At 38.3% G+C, this 24,707-nt stretch overlaps 1 protein-coding gene across 3 annotated transcripts in view; it reads left to right on the top strand.

Annotated features, from left to right (window-relative positions):
- Window positions 1-1,626: 1,626 nt before the first annotated feature.
- Window positions 1,627-24,707, top strand: part of tnfrsfa (tumor necrosis factor receptor superfamily, member a) — a 78,668-nt gene continuing 55,587 nt past the window's right edge. The window contains exon 1 of one of the 3 annotated variants that reach the window (XM_042066233.1): window positions 1,627-1,909. In XM_042066233.1, the coding sequence (XP_041922167.1) occupies window positions 1,877-1,909 (33 nt within the window). In that variant the 5' untranslated portion in view covers window positions 1,627-1,876. The remainder of the gene's footprint in view (window positions 1,910-24,707) is intronic. The other 2 variants (XM_042066240.1, XM_042066225.1) reach the window with 2 other exon arrangements.

Below are 24,707 nucleotides of genomic sequence, written 5' to 3'. Positions count from 1 at the left end.
ATGGAAATGGTGAGTCTTGAAGTCTTTAACTAAGTATTTATGTGAAGCACATGATATGCTAATTGAAATACATTCCACTTAGATAGCTAGGTGGCTACCAGGTTCATAATTACAAACAGAAAATATCTAGCTAGCATCATCTCATTACATGCTTCTATTTCCAAAGATATGAAGGTTGTTTATACCAACTTAATAGTATACTTAAGCATAATTATCATTGTTAATATTGTGCTATACATGTGGCACAAACAAAGAGTTTGTGGACTAGCCATAAATGGAGCTGGCAAAATCTTATGCATGTGTAGTAGACAATGTTCTTAAAGGAGAATTCCGGTGTGATATTGACCTAAAGTGTATAGAAACATGATACCGAGTGTGAACGTATGTCTCATAGCCCATCTCGACTTGTCCCCTGCACTCCAAAATCTGGCGCTAGTTAACTTTTTCAGTAGTGGTGCTTCGGCATCGGGCTAGCCATGCAAATAAATCACTGTTTTACACCCATTTATGAGGCTCAATGTATCTCCACACTTCATTGGTAGACTTCCTAGGGCCCTGACATTTAAAACGAGACATTGAGAACTTTGAAAAAGCACTGGTAGTTTACTTACAAGACGATTTATACAGAAAGTATCTTCACGAAGTTTAACGTTTGCAGCCATCTTGAATTTAGTCACGATAAGTCGAGCAACGAGTAAGAATGAACAGGTATGATAAGGGATCAGATTCCAAAAATAATTCAGTGGAAATGCATGGATTCCAGTTTCTTCCAGTAGCAGCAACTGGAATCCATGCATTTCCACTGAATTATTTTTGGAATCTGATCCCTTATCATAGCTGTTCATTCTTACTCGTTGCTCGACTTATCGTGACTAAATTCAAGATGGCTGCAAACGCTAAACTTCGTGAAGATACTGTCTGTATAAATCGTCTTGTAAGTAAACTACCAGTGCTTTTTCAAAGTTCTCAATGTCTCGTTTTAAATGTCAGGGCCCTCGGAAGTCTACCAATGAAGTGTGGAGATACATTGAGCCTCGTAAATGGGTGTAAAACAGTGATTTATTTGCATGGCTAGCCCGATGCCGAAGCACCACTATTGAAAAAGATGTTGGTAGCATCGGCTAACTAGCGCCAGATTTTGGAGTGCAGGGGACAAGCCGAGATGGGCTATGAGACATACGTTCACACTCGGTATCATGTTTCGATACACTTTAGGTCAATATCACACCGGAATTCTCCTTTAAAGTGACAGTGCACCATATATAAATACATTTATAAATTAAACAGCATCAAATGGTACATTTCTTAAGAAAATTATATTTACAAAAAAAAATAAAATACTTTGTCATTATTGTCATCTGAATAAAACAGTGTTTTGTTGTTGTTGTTGGGGGGGGGGGGGGGGGGGGGGGTTATCCCACCCCCACCCAGGACATATTGAGGATACAAAATCAGTTGAGTTTGCTTTTGTTGCAATTTGTCCTACCTTTTTACCTTTTTTCATAAAATGACTGGACTATTTACAGTTATGACGACATGATCAACGTTGGGCTCCGCCCCACCCCAGCCCTGACCGGCATGCTGCAGCCAGGGGCTAGTAGCTAGGCTTCTCATAAGACGCCTCAATCTCTGCTTGTGCTTGAATGTAATTGGTGAACACCCGCTGACGTCAAACTTGTAAAAATTGTCCTGGATACTTGGGCTAGTTAGACCTCTACATACTTCGTCACAAAAAAAACCTCAAGGAAATATTAACGGAATGGCATAAACAATATTAAACTTTATAAATGACATCGCTCATTTTGGGATAATCGCCCGAATTCATTTTCAGGAGCACCAACGACTTTCAAAGTCCGGATCCCCTCGCAGCTCAAAAATGAACTGCAAACTGTTTTGCTCACGGCACACGGTAAGACAAATGCTTCACTGTTGAGTTGGTTCTAGGCAAACATAAAGCTAGTCAACACGAAGTGCGAACTTTTAATGGCGAATTTACGCCAGCTAAAAGTTGACCAGTTCACGCTTGATATTCATCTTAGCTTTGATTGTTTTAGAACTAACGTTAAATTAACAACTTCTTAACGTTAGTCTACAATGCCTACGCGCGACCCGCAACAAAACTGGCCTATTCTAATTAAAATTTAAGGATGAGTAAGTAGCTTATTTTGCTAACTAAGTGAACATTTCTTCAAAGTTGGGGTTGTTAAATGTATCGGTTTGCCTACTACAGGGAAGATCCCATGGATTGGGGCCTTATTTCGCCTATTCCATGTTTCATTGCTTAGTCCAACAACTGCCCTCAGAAGCGGAAATGTCAGACTTTTTTCTTCTTCTTGAGAGCCACTCATCTTCATGCACTGCCACGGTTTTACCACAACTTTTACCACAACTACCACAACAGAATGTTTGATTATGTTCGTGTTTTTGCCTTTTCACGCAAACTGCTACATTTGCCAAGAAGCCAAACTAAATGTGTGAATTAGGTAATCGGAATTAGCAGTTGAAAAACTTATTTTAGGGCTGCCACCTAGGTTTTTTCTCCGGGGGGGGGGGGGGGGGGGGGCACAGTGACGTGTGACGTAGGCTTACCTAACCACACACACACACACATTTGTATACTCATATGTGCATTCTAGCATATTTAGATTTTTATACATTCCAGGGTGCGGCATTTAAAATCAGTCTTTTTCACATTACTTCGGGAAAATGTGTAAAACAAGGTGCTATTCTGATTTTGAATGTTTTTGCTAATCTTGGTGCTACAATTGACTTAAAAGGGTTGGTCACTAAATTAATCGTAATTGAAGGTCTAGCCACACATCAATGATCCGCCAGTGCACTGCCAAATTATTTTCCTCTTCTTCTTCTTCCCCTGCCCATTATGAAAGGTTTTTACCTCTTCTCTCCTCCTGACTTTCTATTATTGCTCTTATTGTTGCTCTTCTAGGGCTACAACTAATACATTGCATATTTATATTGAATTTACTGTAAAACATACCACTTTCTTAACTGTATACTACTGTCTACATGGTACTATATGTCTTATACTGTTTGTACTGCACCACCAGTCTATACTGTGTACATCACATTGCACTTTTCTGCTTTTTTGCACTACTGGTTAGACGCAAACTGCATTTCGTTGTCTCTGTACTCTGCGCAATGACAATAAAGTTGATCTTTCTCCCATATGCCCTTGTCTAGGTCCATGGTATTATCTGACGATAGGCCGTTTATGTTTTTACATTTTGGTGGTAATTGTAATACAACCTGTACAGTGTGATTGCATTTTTTTAATCTCTCAGTTCATGATAAGGAAAGGGTTATTGGTTTTGTGCTCTACTTTTGAAATTAGCAGAACTAATATAATAAATGTGCAGCGAGCATGGCTACATGTGACATTTTTTACAGATCAAAATGACATAGCCTAATATAAGTTATTTAGCCTATTAAATAACTTTATCATAGAGAAGACAAACCGTTTTGTGGAATCATGCATCATCATATGAAATTTGCAACAATGTGAAAACAATCGCTGGTAGACTATAAGTGACATTACGCTCTGTCTGCAACTCGTTGTCTGTAGCTGATCAAAATGGCATAAGCCTGCAGCTTTGAGAGACTATATGCTTATTTAATAACTTGATGATAGAAAAGACAAACCATTTGGTGAAATGTTGCATCATATGAAATTTGCAATGATGTGACTGAAAAACTGGTCTCTGGTAGCCTATAAGTGACATCACGTTTTATCTGCCTCTCGTCTGCAGCTGATTGTGCTTGAATGTGTCATTCTGAAACGGCCTTAAATCCGGGACCACTTGTTTAAATTTGGGACCTTGCAGTCGGAATTGTTGTTTGTTTATTCAAAGTCTAAAGACTGTCCAAAGTAGCCTGGGCTATTCAAAGTGTCAGTTTATTGCACATCATGTTTTACATAGTTTTGAATAGCCACTGCATACCTGTGTTTGTTGGTGTGTTGTTGCAAAATCCACGGAATCATTTTAATGCAAGCAAACCGCATTCAGGTAGTCTTTATTGTTGAGGTTAGACATGATAATCACCCTTATAACTATTATTAGTCCTTATAAATGTCATTTGGCAAAACAGTTATTTCCTTATATATTAAAATCAATGTTACTGATACACTCATAAAGTATAGTATTAAAATGTAATTGTTAATCCATAATGGGTCTATGGTCAGTTACAAAAAGCCCACACAGTAGTTGCAAATATATCACATGTTTTAATGCCTGAGTGTTTCATCTTTCATCAAACTCATCTTCATCAGTTTTTTCCCCCCAACATTATTGCAGAAGAGATGCAAAAATGCTGCCACATCATGTAAAACTGAATATTATTGTACATTTCCTATGTTAATTCATTTATTTAGGTCAATTAAAACAAAACAAAAATATAAATATAGTATGGAAAGTATTCACAGCGCTTCACTTTTTCCTAATTTTGTTATGTTTTAGACTCATCTTAAAATGGATTCAATTCAATTTTGAGACTGAAAGACTGAAATATTCCATTTACATAAGTATTCAGACTAGCGATACTGGTATATCGGTGGGCGATATATATTATTGGCCGATAAGTGAAAAAATGTAAATATTATTAGCGTTCCGATAACGAATTTCGGACAATAATTTGCACCGATATTTTGTAAAGCCCTATTTCCCAACTACGTAAGGCCCGTCTGGCTACACCCTACGTGAGCTTGGTTGGCTACTTCTTCCTCAAAATAATGTCAGCTGTGCAGATGTATTTCCCCATTCTAACAAGATCTGCGTTAAATCTGTGCAGCCCAAAATCCTCTTGTGAATGATCTTCCTTTTAACCTAAGCAGAGCGGAGCTCAGCCTACCCAGAACAAATTCTTTTGCTGGTGTGTCTGAACTTTACTGTGCTAGTTGGGGAAACAAATAAACAAACTCTTTGGTGGGACGAGTCAGTACAGCAGCAGAATCAACTCTTATTTTACATGTAAATGTGCACCCCTCTACTTTATGTAAAGATGCATCTGTTAAAATCATAGAACATATTATACATTTAGGCCTATATATTTATAAATATATTGTTAGAAAACATGTAAAATATATTATTAAAATAATATATATATATTTATTTATTTATTAGAAATACCCTACAGTAGATTAAAACAATAAAATAAAGTAATGATAGCCAGAATAACAAGATGTCATTCATGAAATGGTTTTACGGAATGACAAATTTTGTTATGCCAAATGATAAATTGTGTTACCGCATGACAAATTTTGTTTTGCAAAATGACACATTGTGTTTTGCCAAATGATAAATTGTGTTGCCGAATGACGAATTTTGGTTTTTCAAACGACAAATTTTGTTTTGCCAAATGAAAGTTTTTCAAAATTGCAGCTTTGCCACCACTTTTTTGACATTTGACACTCAAATCTGTGATAATGCCACAGTTGGAAGAGGTTGAAGTAACATAAATTGAGGAGCTCGATTTCAAACTCATTTTGAACTTGGGTGATTGTCAGGGCTCTTCTGAAGTAGATCATATTATGCCACCTGACTAAGGTCATGAAAACTTGTGTTTGCAGAACAAAGTGATTTTAGATATTAAGAATATTTCTTATGGGTCTACAAATTCAATACTTTACATAGAGACTAAAAATAAGGATAAAAGTTGATAAATTTAAAAGCATTTTTATAATTTTTCTGGAATTTGTCTTCATTAACTCTCCATTGACTCTGTTTTACCGCATGACATTTTGCCACTTTGATACTATAAAAATCAGTAAACTTTGTACAGTATTTTTCAAACAATTCTGTACATTGGTGTCTCTGACCAGTAAATTAAATATTTTTTTTTTATACATTTACACTCCAAACAACTGCTTTTTGTGGAGTATTGTGTGTTGATTGATGGGAAAAACATGGATTGAATCTATTTTAAGATGAGTCTGAAACATAACAAAATATGGATAACTTGAAAGGATCTGAAAACATGTTAAGTTTACTAGAAGTTATTACTTCTATTACATGTTAAGTAACATGTTAAGTGTAATAGAAAACTGAATTTTAGGACTAGCCGTATTCTTCCCTATTTTTGTGTTTGTGTTAGGCCTAATAACGCTACAAGTGTTTATTCTGAATAGGCCTAGTAAACCTCCCCCACCTAAAGTTACCTAGCTAGTATGTGGGTCAGACCGTTGGAGCATATCAATAATTATTGGGTAAGGCTTAGGGCTGGGACAACGCGTCGACGCAAAAAATACGTCGACGCAAAATATGCGCGTCGATTCATTAAGCATAATGTGTGCCGCTAAATATTTTGAATTTTACACCTTCAGTGTTTCCCATACGTTGACTAATCTGTGGCTGGGGGCCACGAAATCATTGAGCTGTGCTTTTCACGCACGCAGCCTTTCCTTGCCCCGGCCACTCCTTCTTGTAACGAGCCCGCTGCTCCTCTGCATGTGCATTGAACAAAATATTCACGATTGTTGAAGGATTGTTGTTGCAACATAGAAGCATTGCATAGAACACGGTGGGCTAAATTGCTATTAAATCCGCTTAGCATCGTGACCATGCTGCGCAAATTTGTTAAAAACTGCTGCATTAAAGTTAACTCTGCTAAGGTCTCATCACAACATAGTTTGGTCTCCTCAATGTAGGCTACTAAGTTAAGTTATGCAATCAAGCAGTATCTCAAAGCTAACGTTAGAATACTGTTCGGATGTCAAGTTTAGCATGCTTACTTACATCTGCTTGTCAATTTTGTTACTCATGTAGGGCTCATTTTATTGACTCTGAATGTTTGCAAAATCCCAATGTAAATGGAAAAGTGTTTTCCAAGACTCAAAAGTGCTTGTCCCAAGGAGAAGTAGGCTACGAACCGTTATTTGAACTAACTATGTTATGAATTGCATTCACACATCAGCAGCGTTTTAACGGTGTTAATGTTAATTGCAGGGATTCCCTCACGAACGTCGTCTTAAAGTGACAGGCACTCAATTAGACCTACTGAACTGAACTGAATGCTACCTCAGACTAAGAATGCATTACTTTGCACTTGTATAGTCTTTTATTTTGGAATCTTAAGAGCAATAAACATATATTCCAATGTTAAGGAATTCATGTTTTTGCTTTTAACTTGGACATTATTAGGTCTACTGCGTAATAAAATAATTACTCACTCTAAAATTGCTTGAACATGACAACATACCTTATGGTTGAACATGCTTGGATATGTGGTAGGGGATGTGGTAGGGGATACAGTGGGTTGCATAAGTATTCATCCCCATGCTAAAGTTGACTAAAAAGAGTAATAAAAAAAATAAATCATCTTTTGGAAATTGATCTTAATGCCTTAATTATGAAATAAGAGAAAAAATCCAACCTTTAAGGACACCAATTTTGGTGAATCTTTCTGAATGAATAATGTATCGTAAATAAATAAAAGTTCTTCATTAAAATACAGGGGCTCTACACTAAAAAAAATTTCCAGGAGCACTTGTGCGCCCAAGTTAAAAAATGTATAGCACAGACAAAAATTTGGGCGCACAGTCAGTTCTGTACTTAATTTACACATAATCTAACATTATACTGCAGCTAACAGTTAAACATGCCAGTGCACCAATTGCGAATATTAAGAATGACTGACAACATTTAGGCTACAGGAAACAGGATTTTAAAGATCAGTGCCTACTTTATTTTCAGTCTGTTCTATTTTCCTACATTTTGTTAATGTAAAATAATATAATACATTGCCATATTTGCATTTAGCCTGTATATCAAGTATCCTGCCAAATGTAGGCTAATTTATTTATTTGTGAATCCATCTGTAGCTAATCCAAATATGCCCATGGTGACCTATCTGACTGCATACTGCCTAATACTACTACTAAAACAGTCCATTTTCTCTTCCACAAAACGCAACATAGGCTAATCAAGGATATATGTTTTATACTTTCAGTTTTTATTTGAAATATCTGCATTGATGGGGGCAGTAGGCAAATGTTAGGCCTACTTTCATTTTGCACTTACACACACTCGGTGTAAACAAACAAGCATGCGTGGAAGCCTGGAGTTGTCAGTAGCGTTCTACCTTTGAATAAAATGGGAGTATTACACGAAGCTACTTTTGTCTTTTTGACTTGTTCGCTACAGCTATATTTTGCATACTGCAGCCAATACGTCAACTGGGCTTAAAATGCATGTTGGGTTACCTTTCCTTCTCTCGCTGCATTCTCAGAATCTCATCCTGTTCCTCCTATATCCAATGAATTCGGTGGATAGAAGAACTCATTTCTTCGATCTTTGCATCTTGGCTGGCTAGTCTAACTTTCCGCTTTTTCTGCGCACTCTTGGATTTGATAGAAGCGACTACTAGTGAGTCACAACGCGAAACTGCTAACGTTGATGGGAGGTGTAGTTTTTATGCTGCATTCGTGACGTGATTCTATGGTCTGCACCAGTAATGCTTCTCGATGTTGCGGTGTATTTTGTAGACAAACATTGACATGGTTAGAAGTCATTCGCACCAGTGTGCCTAAATATTTTTTTGCACTCGCACGGCATCATTTTTACTCGCATGTGCGAGTGAAATGGGCGCACTGTAGAGCCCTTAACAGGGTGCATAAGTATACACCCCCCTATGTTAAATTCCCATAGAGGCAGGCAGACTTCTATTTTTAAAGGCCAGTTATTTCATGGATCCAGGATACTATGCATCCTGATAAAGTTCCCTTGGCCTTTGGAATTAAAATAGCCACACATCATTACATACCCTTCACCATACCTAGAGATTGGCATGGTGTGTATTTCAGTTAACCTATTAACTGATTTGATGCTCATTGAGCTCAATGCAAATCAAACTAGCTAATAGGCTGGCTGGATTTTTCCTAATTTTTTAAATTAAGACATTAAGATCAATTTCCAAAAGATATTCCTCTTTTTAGTCAACTTTAGCATGGGGATGAATACTTATGCAACCCACTGTACATCTCCAGGGAGTCAGGTCAGGAAACCTCAAGGAAGTGAGGAAGTATATTTTTAGCATGTGGGGTGACTTCCTTCAACAATATGTGTGTGTGGAAGACTTCATTTAGATGATTAAGACTTTTGTCTGACATGTCTTGCCTTCAGAGACATGGCCCTTTCATCCGAGTACTTATCCACTTATGGCTGACCAGTAGTTTTAACCCCTGGCCCTAACTTTTAATAGATAGATAGATAGATACTTTATTGATCCCCAATAGAGATCAGTGGTTTCCCTTAGAAATTCTTCAGGCAGCTGTGCTGTTATGTGTCGGAAGTTTTAATCAAGCCACGGTGGGGGGTCCAGCGGCATGCCCCACCCGGAAGAAAATTTTGAATATTTTAATGTTTAAATGCATCAATCTGGTGTACTTTGAAAAGATTAGACTTGCTTATTTTTATCTATGGATGAAAATATTTCTGCTGTAGCCTAAACTATTTTGCACTTCAGAATTTTAACCATACACACACAGGTGGAATAGTTCTGATGATACTGCAATAAGTTCACAACCACAAAGCATATTTGTTTCACAGGTCAAAAATAGTGTAGGCTACTTCATTACCGTATTTTCCGATAAGTCACACTTTTTTTCATAGTTTGGCTGATCCTGCGACTTATAATCAGGTGGACTTATTATATATGAAAATATATATAATTATTCCACTGCTTGGTTGAATTTCCCATTGTCCTACGTAATTTAGAACGACCATTAACCGTATGTTATTTGCACACCTATGAAGTAGATCCATTTTTTTGGCCGTATCACACTTGCATATTAATTCGCAGAACTCGTTGTGAAGTTTAAATGAACTGTCATGTTGCATCCGAGCTGTAAAATGCAGACGTTCAGAACATGGCAACATTGTAGCATATGACTGAGGTGGCTTTTAGCTAGATGGATGACAGCAGGCTAAGTAAAATAGCGATGTTTCAAAGCTAAAGTTCATCAGAATCTTGGGATACGCCCGCTTGACAACGGGAGAGATAGAACTAACGACTGGCCTTTGGCCGTTGCAACCATCCATTTAGAACTAACGGCAATTTGTCCTGCAAGTTGAGAAATTAGTTGATATGTGTCGGAAGAAATTAGTTCTACAAACAAGACAGTTTTAGTGATTAAAAAGTTTAAATTGTAACAGGAAAGGAACACAACGCAAGTGGCAACAGTGGAATAAGCGGGATAATGGACTCCACGGTGGTCTGTTCACAGAAATTAATGCACTTACGAGGTTTAAACGGCCCTCTGCTTCGTGTCGGGGCTGTTTTACAACCTTGACCGTGCATTAGTTTCTGTGAACAGACCACCGTGTCGTCCATTATCCCTTACTTGAACATGTTTTTAATGTTCATATTAACTGACATGAACCCTACATGAAAAATTACCGTCTACAGCCGCGAGAGAGCCAAATGCACAAGTTCTGTGCACTTTCAGTCAGAGATTAGTGCTTGCACTATGCCTTAAAAACACAACGTGCATACCTAAATCCTCAAATTATGGCTGATATTCTATTTATAGCTGGGCCTCAGATTCGACAAATAAAGGCTAGTAATAATTGCCTACATTGTTTCGATTTAACTCATAAAAGAGCTCTTCTTAATATTTTTTATTGTTGGTTGGTTCAGGGTCATTCCACGTCAATTCAACCAGGGCCCACGCACTAAGGTCTCAAAAAAAATTACCAGGTGTACCTATGTTATCCAGGAGACGCACTGTAAAATTATGTGATTTGAAATGATTTTATGTAAGATCAATACTTTCAAAGATACAGCCAGTTTTACAGGGGGAGGGGGGTGTCGATTTTGTTCGGCCTCTTTTTTTTTTGTCAAAGTTCACAAGCCCATAGCACAAGAACTAAACCATGTAGGAGGCTCAAATTATGCATGCTGGTACATAAATAGGAATAGTAAGTAGTAAAATCGTCACATTTGGTCTGGATGATCCTGCATGGTCATAGCTGTCCCTCAAAGTTGATCAAAATTTTATTGGAGTTTTTGGCTGGGCTCTGTTTAGGCCTTCAGAAGACATTTGTACTCAACATAGGCTCTTAATTTATTTCCCTTATTGAGATAAGTAGATACACTCTCACAAAAAGCAATTCCGTCAGGGTCTAAACAGCAGACCTCACAAGTGTGGAAAAATAATTTTGGTTCTCATTTTCAGAGTACCTTAACACCTTGTGGGAATATACAAAAATGTTTGGGTTCCCTGAAAATGAGAACCAAAATGATTTTTCAGACTTGTGAGGTCTGCTTACCCGTTATCCAGACATGCATGAAAACATTTGAAAACAAAACTCACTGCCATATATGTAATATCTGATCGCTGTTTTGCTACAAATTATCTTTCACGTAATGAATGCGCACTCTAAGAAAGTGAAAGTAGGCCTACTATGCGCTCCGTGTCTGTCGGCTCACGTCCACAATCGATTATAAGGTTCCTCAAATGGAGAACACATCCATGTTCTCTCGCGTTACAGGCTGTCATGCTTCTGTGTTTGCAAAATTCCTGACGGTTCCTGATCGCTAAACTTTTGTTTTCTCTTCCTGTCGATAGCTGTTGAAGCACCTAGGCCTAGCATAATTTGACTTTAGCGGTGACAAATCCTGCTGAGAGAGAGAGAGAGGTAAAACACTAGAGAGAGAGAAAGGGGAAACACTGGAGATTTGGTTTTTGTCAAAACGATTAAAAGTTTGCCAAATTTAACTTTATTTTAAAACTAGATGTACTGTTCCGCATAGTGGTACAAAATATGACCGCCGGTCAGTCCTGTACATCCTCTCTTGGAAAAAAAAAAATCCCGCTTGTCAATTTGTCTCCATCTCCTTTTCCATCCCCTATTCTTACAACTTTTGTGTATACTTGTATGTGCATGCCTGTGTGTGTGTGCGCACATGTGTGAGTGTGCGTGTGGATGTGTGTGTGCATGCTTTTTTGTGTATGTCAATTTGTTTCCATCTCCTATAGACCCTGACCGATATGGGATTTCAGGGTTTCCCGCAGAATTTTTTTTAGTTAAGGTGGTAGGGTGGGGTTTGCCATCAGACTTGGGGGCGGGGGGTCTTGTTTGTGTGATAGGGCTGTAACAATACACCAAACTCACAATTCGGTTTATATCACGATTTTTTGACTCACGGTTCGATATACAGTACCTCGGTTTTTTGGGTGTGTTTTGAAAAAAAAAAAAAAAAATAGACATTTCATTCATTTGGAACACTAGAGGATTAGAATATTTGAAAACCTGTATAAACTGGACTGATTTGAACACTGAATATAAGCTACATACAAATTGTATATAATAATATACAATATTCAATATTCTATGATATTCATATATATTATATTAATATCATATTGATATAAACTACTGATATAAAATAAGAAAATGCTGAATTTCTGATATTCATTACAGCACACATTATGCACACATTAGGTCTTCTATGCGTCCTTGCCTTCGCGATTGTGAATGTTTTATTTGAATTAAATGGGCATGCTGAGGGGCGTGTCCATTGAGAGAGAGAGAGAGAGAGAGAGAGAGAGGGAGGGGCAAGGAGACAGGGTATAAGGTACCTCTATACTATGCATAGCTCTACAGTGAAAGCTATGAAATTATCGCTTACACAAAATAACTGCAATTTTTGGGAGAAAACTACAGTAATACTAGCCTAGAAATCTAGACGCGCTCCCAAATTACATTTGCTGCCAGGGCTAGTCTAGCAACTCTCCGCTGGCTTGTGAGCTCCAGAAATCGAAACTCAATCAGGCCAATGAAATCGTGTATAGAGTCGTTAGGGTAGGCTTAACATAATGATTGATGGCAGAGTTGCAACGGTTTGGCTTGAATTCCCTGCTACTTGAAAACAAATAAGATGGATGTTGCTGTTGGCGAACAGTGTGACACGAGTTAAGTAGGGCTGGGATAAACGATTATTTTTTAAACGATTAATCTAGCGATTTATTTTTTAGATGCATCGATTAATCTAACGATTCATTTTTTCAGTCCGATTCGATTTCGATTCGATTATCTCCCCATTAATTCACTAATAGCAACTTATACATGTTTATTTACATATCTGAATGAAAAAAAACATGAATTCTTTAACATTGTAATTAGGGATGCACGATATATCGGCGGCCGATATATTATTGGCCGATAAGTGAAAAAATGAAAATATTATTATCGGTCCGATAACAGAATTCTGGCCGATAATTTGCGCGATATTTTTTAAAGTCCTAATTTAGGCCTACGTAAGGTCCGTCTGGCTACACTGAGCTACTTGAGCTTGGTTGGCTATACTTTTTCCTCAATATAATGTCAGCGGTGTGAATGTATTTCACCACTCTAACAAAATCTGTGGATATGCGTTCATTTGGGAATCTGTGCATCTCAAAATCCTCTCGTGAATGATCGCCATTTAACCTTCCAGAGCGGAGCTCAGCCCTATCTAGAGTCGTCTTGTGCTGATGTGTTTGCACTTTACCGCTTGTCGGGGAAACAAATAAACAAACTCGTTAGTGGGACGAGTACATAAGTAGGCCTAGTCCTAAGTTGTGTTTTAGTATTATATTTGCATTACTTTAGCTTGGGTTTTGTATTATTACCTAGAAATATGCTAACCATTCCTGCTTCAGTTCCAGACAGGTCATTAATAATAAGTTATTAAAACCTTCGGGGCTAACCCCTTTCATTTCTGCTGCAGCAGGTTGTGCGCAACAGAGTAGACGGACATAAGATACAGTCTGAGGAGTTGCAGCTTTATTCACTTACCCGCAGTTGACACTAAACCTAAGTTTCCCTCACAAACTCTGATTTGGTCGCTATACTGTAGCTTATTCCCCTTAAACTTTTATCAGAGAATGTCTAATAAGGGGAGAACTGCCACTCTCGGAAAACTTCCGGTTTCTGAACTGGTTGCAGTTCCATCTGTGGTTCCACATGAGTGCGCTCGTCCACGAGTGCAGAATGCATAGAGGTCTATGGAGCTGTACCCCTCAAAATCCACTTTTCTCGGGATATAATTTTTTTTCAAGTAATTTGAGTATTGTATTCGAAAGGGGAGGCAAAGAAAATACACTTGGTTGAGTATTCTATTTTTTAAAGTCACTTAATTGTTCTAAAAAGCCTTTCAAATGTGTCAATGACGTCATTCATTACCACAATGCTAGAGTGTTATGTGCAACAACGACCCAACCTGTAAGAATTCACAAGGACATAAGTACTCGTTCATTCAACTTTTGACCTATAACCCATGTTGAAATTCTACAAACTACAATCAAATCTGAGATTTGTCAATGACAATCAGGTGAAAGAGACAAATTTAGCCGTCTAGCTCCATTGACTCCCATTCATTCTGCACTCATGGCGATCGCCCCCAGTGGAACTCTGGTGGAACTGCATCCAAAATTCGGTACAATGGGACTTAATACGGAGTGGCAAGGCTCTCCGTAGACGGGCTCTGCTTTTATTAAGTTGGCAAACGTTTGAACTAGCCAACTAGCTCCGCTGGTGGGAAACGCATGGGACTCATAGCGCTGCTGCTGTCCTATTGCGTGCAGAGGGAATTTGAAAGACAACTGATTATCCCGCCCCTCGGACTGAGCACTGCGAACGGTGAGTGCCCAGACCCTACATTTTAATGTGGGTCTGGCTCGTCAGGCTACAGTAATACTGCAGTTTATTATTTTTTTTCAATGCAGTACAACAAAAAAACTGCAGTTTTACTGCAGTTATTTTGAAGTACTGTGCAGTACAGATAAAAAACTGCATTATCTGGAATATTACTGTCTGAAGGACATTACAGTACAGTGCAGTACAGCTAAAAATCTGCAATTTTACGGCTGTTATACTGCAGTTTTTCTGAAGTACATTCTGAAGGACATTGCAGCACAGCCAAAACATTGCAATAAAACTGCAAATATGCTGCATTTTTTAAAATAACACTGCAGTACAGCTAAGACACTGCAGTAAAAGTGCAGTTATACTGTACCTATACCTATTGTGTTGTACACTGCAGTGCAGCTATTGTACATAGTATAAAACAAATTTGCCCGTGGGGATAATAAAGCTTGTAACGCCTTGGAACGCCTGCCAGAGGGGAGTGGGGTGAGGATGCTCTCAATGGTGCAGTGGCAGAAGTTCATTAGGATCTGAGACAGGTGGCCCTTCTTTAGTTTCCTCAGGAAGAAGAGACGCTGGTGAGTCTTCTTGATTAGGGTAGATGTGTTGAGGGTCCAAGAGAGGTCCTCAGAGATGTGGACACCCAGAAACTTGAAGCTGGTGACATGCTCCACCTCAGTCCCGTTGATGAAAATGTTGTAATGTAAAATTACAAAAATGTGTTAAACCCTATAGTGAGTCTCATAGTCCTTGGAAATTAACTGGCATAAAATTGATCCCAAGCAGGCTAACTATAAAATAATATATAAGAGAACTCTTGTATAGTTTTGTTTGTAATGTGTTTTGTTTGCCTCTTTGCTAATATACCCCCATTTTCCCACACACCTCTCGCATTCCCTCGATTCCACTCTCTTTCTCATGCTCCTTTACTATTTCTGTGATAATGGGAGGCACATGAGAAGTGTACTGCAGTGATTGGGGTAATGACCAGCAGAGTGTCTCTCCTTATCAGACAGCTGAACATTGAAAAAAGCAACAGTCTTAGCCAGAATGCTTAAGAAGGGTTACATTCAATAATCTCTCCTACTTTTGAGGGCAGGTAAAGCACATGCAAAGTAAGATCTGACAATAGCTCCCAATAACAAAGATAAGATTCACATTCACATTGCATCTCATAGCTTATATATTAAAATGCTCTTAAATATACATAGAATACCACACCAAATAGACAAGTTAAACAAATTTGACAAACATGACTGAGAATATTACACCCTGAGAAAGGTAGCCTATAGGTACATGGCTGAAAACTATAACTGACAGATTTAGTTTCTTTGAAGCTGACAATAAACAAGTTGTATACTTTCTCATGAATTCATACACTATATAGGAGTATTGGACCACTTAATCACTGCATTCGTATGTTCATTCAGAGCCATTGCCACATATTGTGTACAATCATCTAGTGATTAAAAGCATCTAGTCATGCAGTCTGCATTCACAAACAGAAAAAATTGAAGTGTGGTACTGCCATAGGGTGCACAAAGCAATGTCCATAGTAGAGCCCGACCGATAAAGGATTTTGAAGGCCGATACCGATACAAATATTTGTTGATTTAAAAATCCGATATTCCGATATATCGGCCGATTTATATATTTTTTCAGAAACGCGCAACAAAACATTAACAGATTTCCCTAACATTAGTTATTTGTAGTTATTGATGAGTATTGACTAAAATAATATGATAATGCATTTCAAAAACAAACTTGTTTATTTTTAAATAATATTGTCACAGTGGAACAGAGGAACATCGAAATATATTAAAGTTCTGATAAATAAAATGTATAAAAATAGAAACTTAAGATATGAAACTTAGTCTTTTGAACAAAAACATAATAACAACAACCAAATCAAAGTTACCAGTATTAAAAGACTTAAGAAGCTTCATAAATATAACTTTGAACTAAGACTTAATAATTACAAAAAAATAATGATGACATTATTACTATCATCATTTGTATTATCATTAAACAAGATAAAGGTCACTCTTCAATGTTTGACTGTGCGTGAGTAATAATGAGTCCCTATTGCCTTATAAGCTACCTTATAATTACAATGTCAGCTTGCTTATCCCTTTACCTGCACTTTTAAAATTATTTCCATCAAGCTACATCAAACCATTTTCAATCATCAGGTGCTGCCTGCCTTCTAAAAACTACTATTTAGTGATCTAAATCCATTATGTAACTCATAATTCTGCGGCTAAACGACATTCTGAAACGCACACTTAGCGTCATTGGATTTCACACACGTGTAAAAGAAAAGCTAACTTTTATGCACAAGCTACGTTTTACACAAGCTACGTTTGATACTTTTTCTCTATGTCTAAATGTTCACTCCTCGCACGTCTAACTTACATTTTACAATGCAGGGACTGTAACTACAGATATACTAGTTATAAATCATTACTTTATTTAGGCAGAATAAGTTCGTTGTGGTTTCCAAGCTCATTAATGTTAACGTTAGCGGTCTTCCACTGATATTCATGGCATTAGCTAGCTTTGTGGTTAGCTTATGTTAGTCTATGATGAGCCCTAATTTAGCAATGGATAACGTCATACTGCAAATTGTAAAACATACGCTTTCAAAATAACAGGCCGGGGAGAGATGATACGTCTCACTGCTATAACTGTCACGCTATTAAAGAAATACATCTTCAGTCACATTGTCAAAAGTTAAAAGGACAGACAGTCAACTACACTGTAACAACGTAACGTAATTACTAGCTAATTCCGCCTCACTCTCGGCTTATTTAACAGCAGCAAAACTGGACATTGTTTTCATGAATTTTGTCATGCTTATTTGTTAAGAGAACTAATGGGGATGTTCTTTTAATTGTTATTTCAAGCAATGTATGTCTCATGACCAAATCACCATGAACACACTTCACTGATGATCTTACTCGCGGATAACTGGTTCTCTCTGCCCGACTCTGGCTGGATCAGCAGGTTGCAGGATGTGTGACGCGTTATACACGAGTGTTACCAGCAGGGACGGTGTAGAGTGCCCTCTGGTGGACAAACTATACAACGCCAACACTCATGACATGGTTGAAGGGTGTTTCGTCCGTTTTTATTTTATTTTTAAAATATTCATTTATCGCCCATTATAAATGCCGATACCGATAGTTTGGAAAATGCCTAATATCGGCCCGCCGATAAATCGGTCGGGCTCTAGTCCATAGACGTGGTTAGGTTATTTGGGTGAGGAAGAACTTGACTGGTCCACACAGAGTTCTGACCTCATCTCATCAAACACCTTTGGAATTAAGTAGCCTAACAGAGATTGTGAGCTAGGCCTTCTTATTCAACATCTATGCCTGACCACACAAATGCTCTTCTGTATGAATGGGCAAAAAATCCCACAGGCACAATCCAAAATGTTATGCAAAGCCTTCTCATTAGAGTAGAAGCTGTTATAGATATATAGAATGGGATGTCATTAAAATCCTTAGGTGTAATGGTCAAGTGTCCCAACTTTTATAGTTTATCACTTGAAATAACCTTTGTGGCATCATTCAACAAGAGCTCTGCTGTGCAAAGGCAAAAGGCCATAACTTCATTTTTGGTCGAAAATGAGTTATTGTGATTTTTGGGATATTCAAGACCTCCATTATCATGTGGATAAATCAATTTGGTTGTGTTTTTTTTTTTTTTTTTTTTTTTTTTAATTAAGGGGTTGAATAAGAGTAACTGGTAAAAGCCCAAGAGAAACCAAGGCAGAAAGCCGTAACACCCAGTTACAGTTCTTTGCTTTTGTTTTAGGACGCATCAAAGGGAAGTTACTGTTGCCTACTGCTTAATGTAGCTTGCTAGGATGATGTATTTAGCTAGCTAGGATGATGTAGCTTAGTAGCTTCAATTCAAGCCCGATCTCACTTCTTAAAGTGCAGTGGAAGTAGTACAATCAAATGTGACAAAAACTGAGAATATGTGTTTGTATTGACACTGAAGTGATTCTCGCCAAGACAACATTGATAGTAATATAGGGCTCTGAAGAACTACAAGTCACCTGAGATAGGAACAGATTTATTAGCCTACTTTATGGTAGGCTTTAGTAGGCTTTGTAGTTATAGTAATAGTTTACTAATGTTGATTTACATTTTACTGTTTTCCTTTGCATTTGTCATATTGATGAAATTACAAAAAAGTAAAAACATCTGCTCAAATATGCTCAACATCCAGTATTTACTGAAAGGCGCCCCACAGAAATATTATTTGAAAATGAAATAATATGTGTGACATGTTTGGACCGCCCCAGAGGGGCGCGCCCCCCAGTTTGAGAACCACTGGCCTAGGCTACTTATCATGACTTGCTCCCCCTGTACCCATTTTGTATTACCAAGAAATAAGTTAACGATTCCTGCTTCAGTTCCAGACAGGTCATTATAAGTTATTAAAACCTTCGGGGCTACCTCTTTCATTACTGCTGTAGCAGGTTAAAAAGAAGCTTTACATAGGTTTTTCCCCCATTTCTGTATGGTCTGACATCAAACAGACAGACAGACAGACCATCAGACAAACAGGCACTCAGACAGACACGCAGACAGACAGACAGTCTGTCTTTCCTGCAATATGACAACTTCCTGTACAGTACAGTTCCCCTGAATTTCTGATTGGATATTGGCAGCACAGTCAGCTCCACTGATTGGTTCATTGATGAAGGCCCTAACCCTAGAGCCTCTGGCTAGACCAGTTTCTCAAAGTGTGGTCTGCGTGCAGACGTGGTAAAATATAATATAGATGAGTTTTTTTGCAATATTGAACCAACTTGTATGTAAATCCAAACAGTTCTGCAACACTGCCTATGTAAGCTATGCCAGTTTAAAGGAACCATATGTAAGATTGTGGCCAAAACTGGTACTGCAATCACTTCCAAATTACTGTAGAGCGGTGTATCCCCTATGTTACTAGATTTAACATGGAAATGGACTTAAAATAAGAAGAATATATCAAAATTGGATTCCTTGTATCAAACAAAGTAGAGAAAATACATTATACAACAATTTAAGACTAAAGGAAGCTGAGATATAACCTTTTTTCTTTTCGGTGGGGGCCATTTTGGATTTTATGGATAACTGCCACTATGGGGGCCACCCCAACTTGTATCCATGGATTTTTGAAAACCTAAGGCCTATACCTAACACCCTGCCAAAAATCAAAAACATATCCAGAAGTGCCCAATCTTTATGATTTTTCACATATTCCTTCCCAGCTACATGAACAATTATTTCATTTTATGCTTTGAAAAGCACTTAACCATACTTTCACACACTTAAACATTTTATAGACCTATTGTTTAGACCTAAATAAGAAAACAAACAGCGTTCACAACTGTAAAGCTTCCATCTAAGCTTTTAAAACATCCCTAAAAGGAAGAAACATTTTTGTGAGTCTCCATACTTCTTTTCCTGGACTATTCTATAGTCTTCCCTATTCTTTGCTGCACTTGTGGTCTACACAAATGACAAAATTGACCAAAAATATATTTTTTACTAACACAATCTACAACTAATCTGTACAAACATTTATAATTTTTGAAAAACTAACATACATATACCCAACGTGCACTGAATTGCAACCAAGATAGTCATAATAAAAGATGAATCAACCACATGACTTGTGTTTAGGGCTGGGATAAACGATGATTTTTTAAACAATTAATTTAGCGATTCATTTTTTCAGTCCGATTCGATTTCGATTCGATTATCTCCCCATTAATTGACTAATAGCAACTTATACATGTTGATTTACATATCTGAATGAAAAAAACATGACTTTTTTAACATTGCAATATATGTTTATTGCTCTTAAGATTCTAAAATAAAAGACTATACAAGTGCAAAGTAATGCATTCTTAGTCAGAGGTAGCATTCAATAAAGTTCAGTAGTGTATAGGTCTACAGTAATTGAGTGCCTGTCACTTTAAGACGTTCGTGACGGAATCCTTGCAATTAACATTAACACAGTTAAAAGGCTGCTGATGTGTGGATGCAATTCATAACGTAGTTAGTTCAAATAACGGTTCGTACTTCTCCTTGGGACAAGCACTTTCGAGTCTTGAAAACACTTTTCCATTTACATCGGGATTTTGCAAACATTCAGAGTCAATAAAATGAGCCCTGCATGAGTAACGAAATACAAACAGCTGTAAGTAAGCATGCTAAACTTGACATCCAAACAGTATTCTAACGTTAGCTTTGAGATACTGCTTGAACTTTAACTTAGTTTAGTCTCCTCAATGTACCATGTTGTGATAAGACCTAGAGTTTACTTTAACTTTAATGCAGCAGTTTTGAACAAATTTGCGCAGCATGGTCACGATGCTAAGCGGATTTAATAGCAATTTAGCCCGCCGTGTTCTATGCAGTGCTTCTATGTGGCAACAACAAGTGAATATTTTGTTAAATGCACATGCAGAGGAGGAGCAGTGGGCTCGTTACGAGAGAGAGCAGGCGGGGCGAGGAAAGGCTGCGTGAGTAAAAAGTGCAGCTCAATGATCTTTAATTTGAATAGTACAACATAGAACATCAATGTGTGGTGGCCGGTTTCGATTTCGTGGCACCTAGCCACAGATTAGTCATGGGAAACACTGAAGGTGTAAAATTAAAAATATTTAGCAGCACACGTTATGCTTGACGAATCGACACGCATATTTTGCGTCGACGTCATCGATTGCGTCGATGCGTTGTGCCAGCCCTACTTGTGTTATACTTAGCAATGCATGACGTCCACTTCATTGGACACATAGTTAATCGCAATTTAGTACTTATTTGAAAAAAAAAAATTAAAAACTAAAAGAATAATACTGTTCCTTAGATCAGTGGTTCTTAACTGGTCTGGCTTTGGGACCCACAATTTCCCATGTTAATTTAGTCGCGACCCATTTTTTTTTTTTTTTTGTGTTCAAGCCAACAGATAAGGTGAGCTACTGTACATGGTAAGACACGCAAAGTGCCTGTAGGCCTACTTGTTTAGAACATGCTGATGTTTGGCATTACATTTGTGAAGTCTCCAGGATATTAAGATAGTACTGTAGATCTGACAAAGTAGCACTTAAAATGGGTGATTATTTATTTATTTTTTTACCCACAAGCTCCACGTACGACCCACCCAGAATGGTTCCGCGACCCACTTTTGGATCCCGACCCACCAGTTAAGAAACACTGCCTTAGATAATCCTAGATATTCAGATATTTTTTGTATAGAAGGATTGACAGGATATTCTAGCAGTGGTCAGCAGGTGTGGCTATCTGTCAGCCATCTTGGATTCAGAGGAGGTTCAATTGTAGTTTCAACAACTAACCACTGAATAAACCTCAATGGAGGTTTCTGGGGACATGCCCCCCCCCCCCCCCAGAAGAACATTTTGAATATATTAATGTTTAAATGCATTAATCTGTTAGCCTGGCGTCGAATGTCAGACCTCATCTCATTGAGATGGGGTCTGGGAACTAGACATTAATTTTCTCGTATTTGAGACGTGGTTTACGAATGCCCAGAGCCATTTATTGGGAGCTACGAATGTCTATCAAATGCATCTGTACGTAGCTCATAACGGCTTCGGTGTGTTGTCATCGTCTTGCTGCCCTCCCTCCGTTATGTGATTGGTTCCTTCGTTGAGGTTAAAACGAAGTCCATAGAATCCAGGCTGCCTAGCAGCGTGAATAAAGTCGCACGCAAGGCATCATGGGAAAACCCAGGCTATTAATCTGTTGCACTTTGAAAAGAAATTCAAAGGATAGACTTGCTTATTTTTTATCTATGGTTGGAAATATCTCTGCTGTAGCCCACTGGTTAGTGCTTCGGACTTGTAACCGGAGGGTTGCCGGTTCGAACCCCGACCAGTAGACACGGCTGAAGTGCCCTTGAGCAAGGCACCTAACCCCTCACTGCTCCCCGAGTGCTGCTGTTGTTGCAGGCAGCTCACTGCGCCGGGATTAGTGTGTGCTTCACCTCACTGTGTGCTCACTGTGCTGAGTGTGTTTCACTAATTCACGGATTGGGATAAATGCAGAGACCAAATTTCCCTCATGGGATCAAAAGACTATATATACTTACTTATACTTATAAACTATTTTGCACTTCATAATTTTAACCATACACACAAAAATGGAATAGTTATGATAATACTGCAATAAATTCACAACCATAAAGTATTACTAAGTTTCACCACTCAATGAAATGTAGCACTCTGGATTTCTCGGGAACTGCTTATTTTCTTATTTTCATATTCTGTAAAGTCTGCTGTTTATTGTGATATGCAGTTTGCCATGTGTTGAGTGATGAATTCATGAGATATTTCACCGAGAGCAATGGGTGTGTAGAGCTTAATGTTAATTTCTTGCGAACCATTTATCACAGCAACTGGCGCTAAATATCGTGATGTGTGTGATATTGGTGTTACAGGTAATTTAAGGCTAGTTGAATCTGGACTTGAGATTTTATGGGGGCACAGTAAACTGAATTGTTTAGGTATCTAATGGATGGGTTGTTGCTAGGGTGTAGCCGTAATGTTTGCCTAGGCTACTTCAGAACGTATGGGCTGCAGGCTTGTCTTTATCCTTGTCTTTCGCCTGAAACATAACCTTTATGTAGACTACATCTATCTATAAATTGCAGGAATGTCTGTCTGTCTGTCTGTGTGTGTGTGTGCCGCATATCTGTCGAACCGTTGGCCCTGATTTGAAACTTGGCAGGTGTCTTGCTACGGGCACGAATAAGTGCAGTGTCAAGTTTGATGCTGCTTGGATAAGAAATGTAAAAGATATTGTTAAATATATTGGCATAAGAAGCACACGTTGGGTTTCTCCGCTCTACTGTAGCCACTTCGCCTCTCACACAGCACAGCACAGGACCAGAGACACAAAGGGATAAGCGGAGCTTTGGTAGCACTGAATCAGAGCACAGCACAGATCAAGATGTTTGGATGATTATCATGTCTGACGTAAACAATAAAGATTCCCTGTATGCAGTTTGCTTGCATAAAATGATTCCGTGGATTTTGCAACAACACGGCAATAAACACGGGTATGCAGTAGCTACTCAAAATGATGTGCAATAAACTGACACTTATAGCCCAGGCTACTTTGGACTTTGAATAACACTATGCAAGATTTTCACCTTTACGAAGCCAATTTGATGGTAAACAAATTTGTAACAGGCAAATCGTTCATCTAGCATAGCTATACAGCATAGACGTAGAGAGTCCCTACCGAGAAAACCAGCCATGCAACTTTCAAGAGCGGCGCCCCGCCAAATCTCGTGAGAATCGTGAAACATTACCTTGTCAGTAGATATAGCTCTTTGGAGATAGTTTTTGCCTGTTGTAATCCCTCACCTCCACAACAAAAGCATTGTTTACAGGGGGACACACGACAACTGTTTTATCAACATAATTGACCCGGCCTCCATCTTAGATTGATGAAACAGAAAAACATTTACATAGGTCACAGATTTTGTCCATTTATCACAAACTTGGTACACTTTCAGACTAAGCCTTGGAAATGTAACTTAAGTCATTGCTTTTGGAAGCCAGATGCAAAAGCGCTCATCCGTGACAGCCAATCAAAATCAGTAGTGAAGCCGCCAAACAGGAAATTACCTTATATCTCAGCCAATCTTTGGTTGCGTGACATCAAATTTGGTGTGACTGCTAACAGCCACGTGTCTGTTGTTGCCATGGCAGCTGCTTGCAGCTATATTTTGGGGCCAAGCAGCGAAGCTGAGAAGCCTATTCCGTTTCTACCTTTTCCTATCATAATTTTATACTTTTTTTCTGCATTGGGAGTCTATGGCAGCCCATAGAACCGCCTGGTAAAAAGTTGTGGAATTTACCACATTGTTTAGGTACTGTCCTATGATCCTTTTCACAAAGTTTCATGTCTGCACCTCAGCCACCCCATCGACACCAATGGGTCAAAGTTGCCGTTGCATCCATGCACTTAACTTTTGAACTGTATGTCCAATTTTGAACATCGAGGTATCGTTGGAATCCGTGAATGATGG

This window comes from Alosa sapidissima, chromosome 2, assembly GCF_018492685.1.
Source record: "Alosa sapidissima isolate fAloSap1 chromosome 2, fAloSap1.pri, whole genome shotgun sequence".
Lineage (NCBI taxonomy): Eukaryota > Metazoa > Chordata > Actinopteri > Clupeiformes > Clupeidae > Alosa > Alosa sapidissima.
This window is presented reverse-complemented; position numbering and strand designations above follow the sequence as displayed.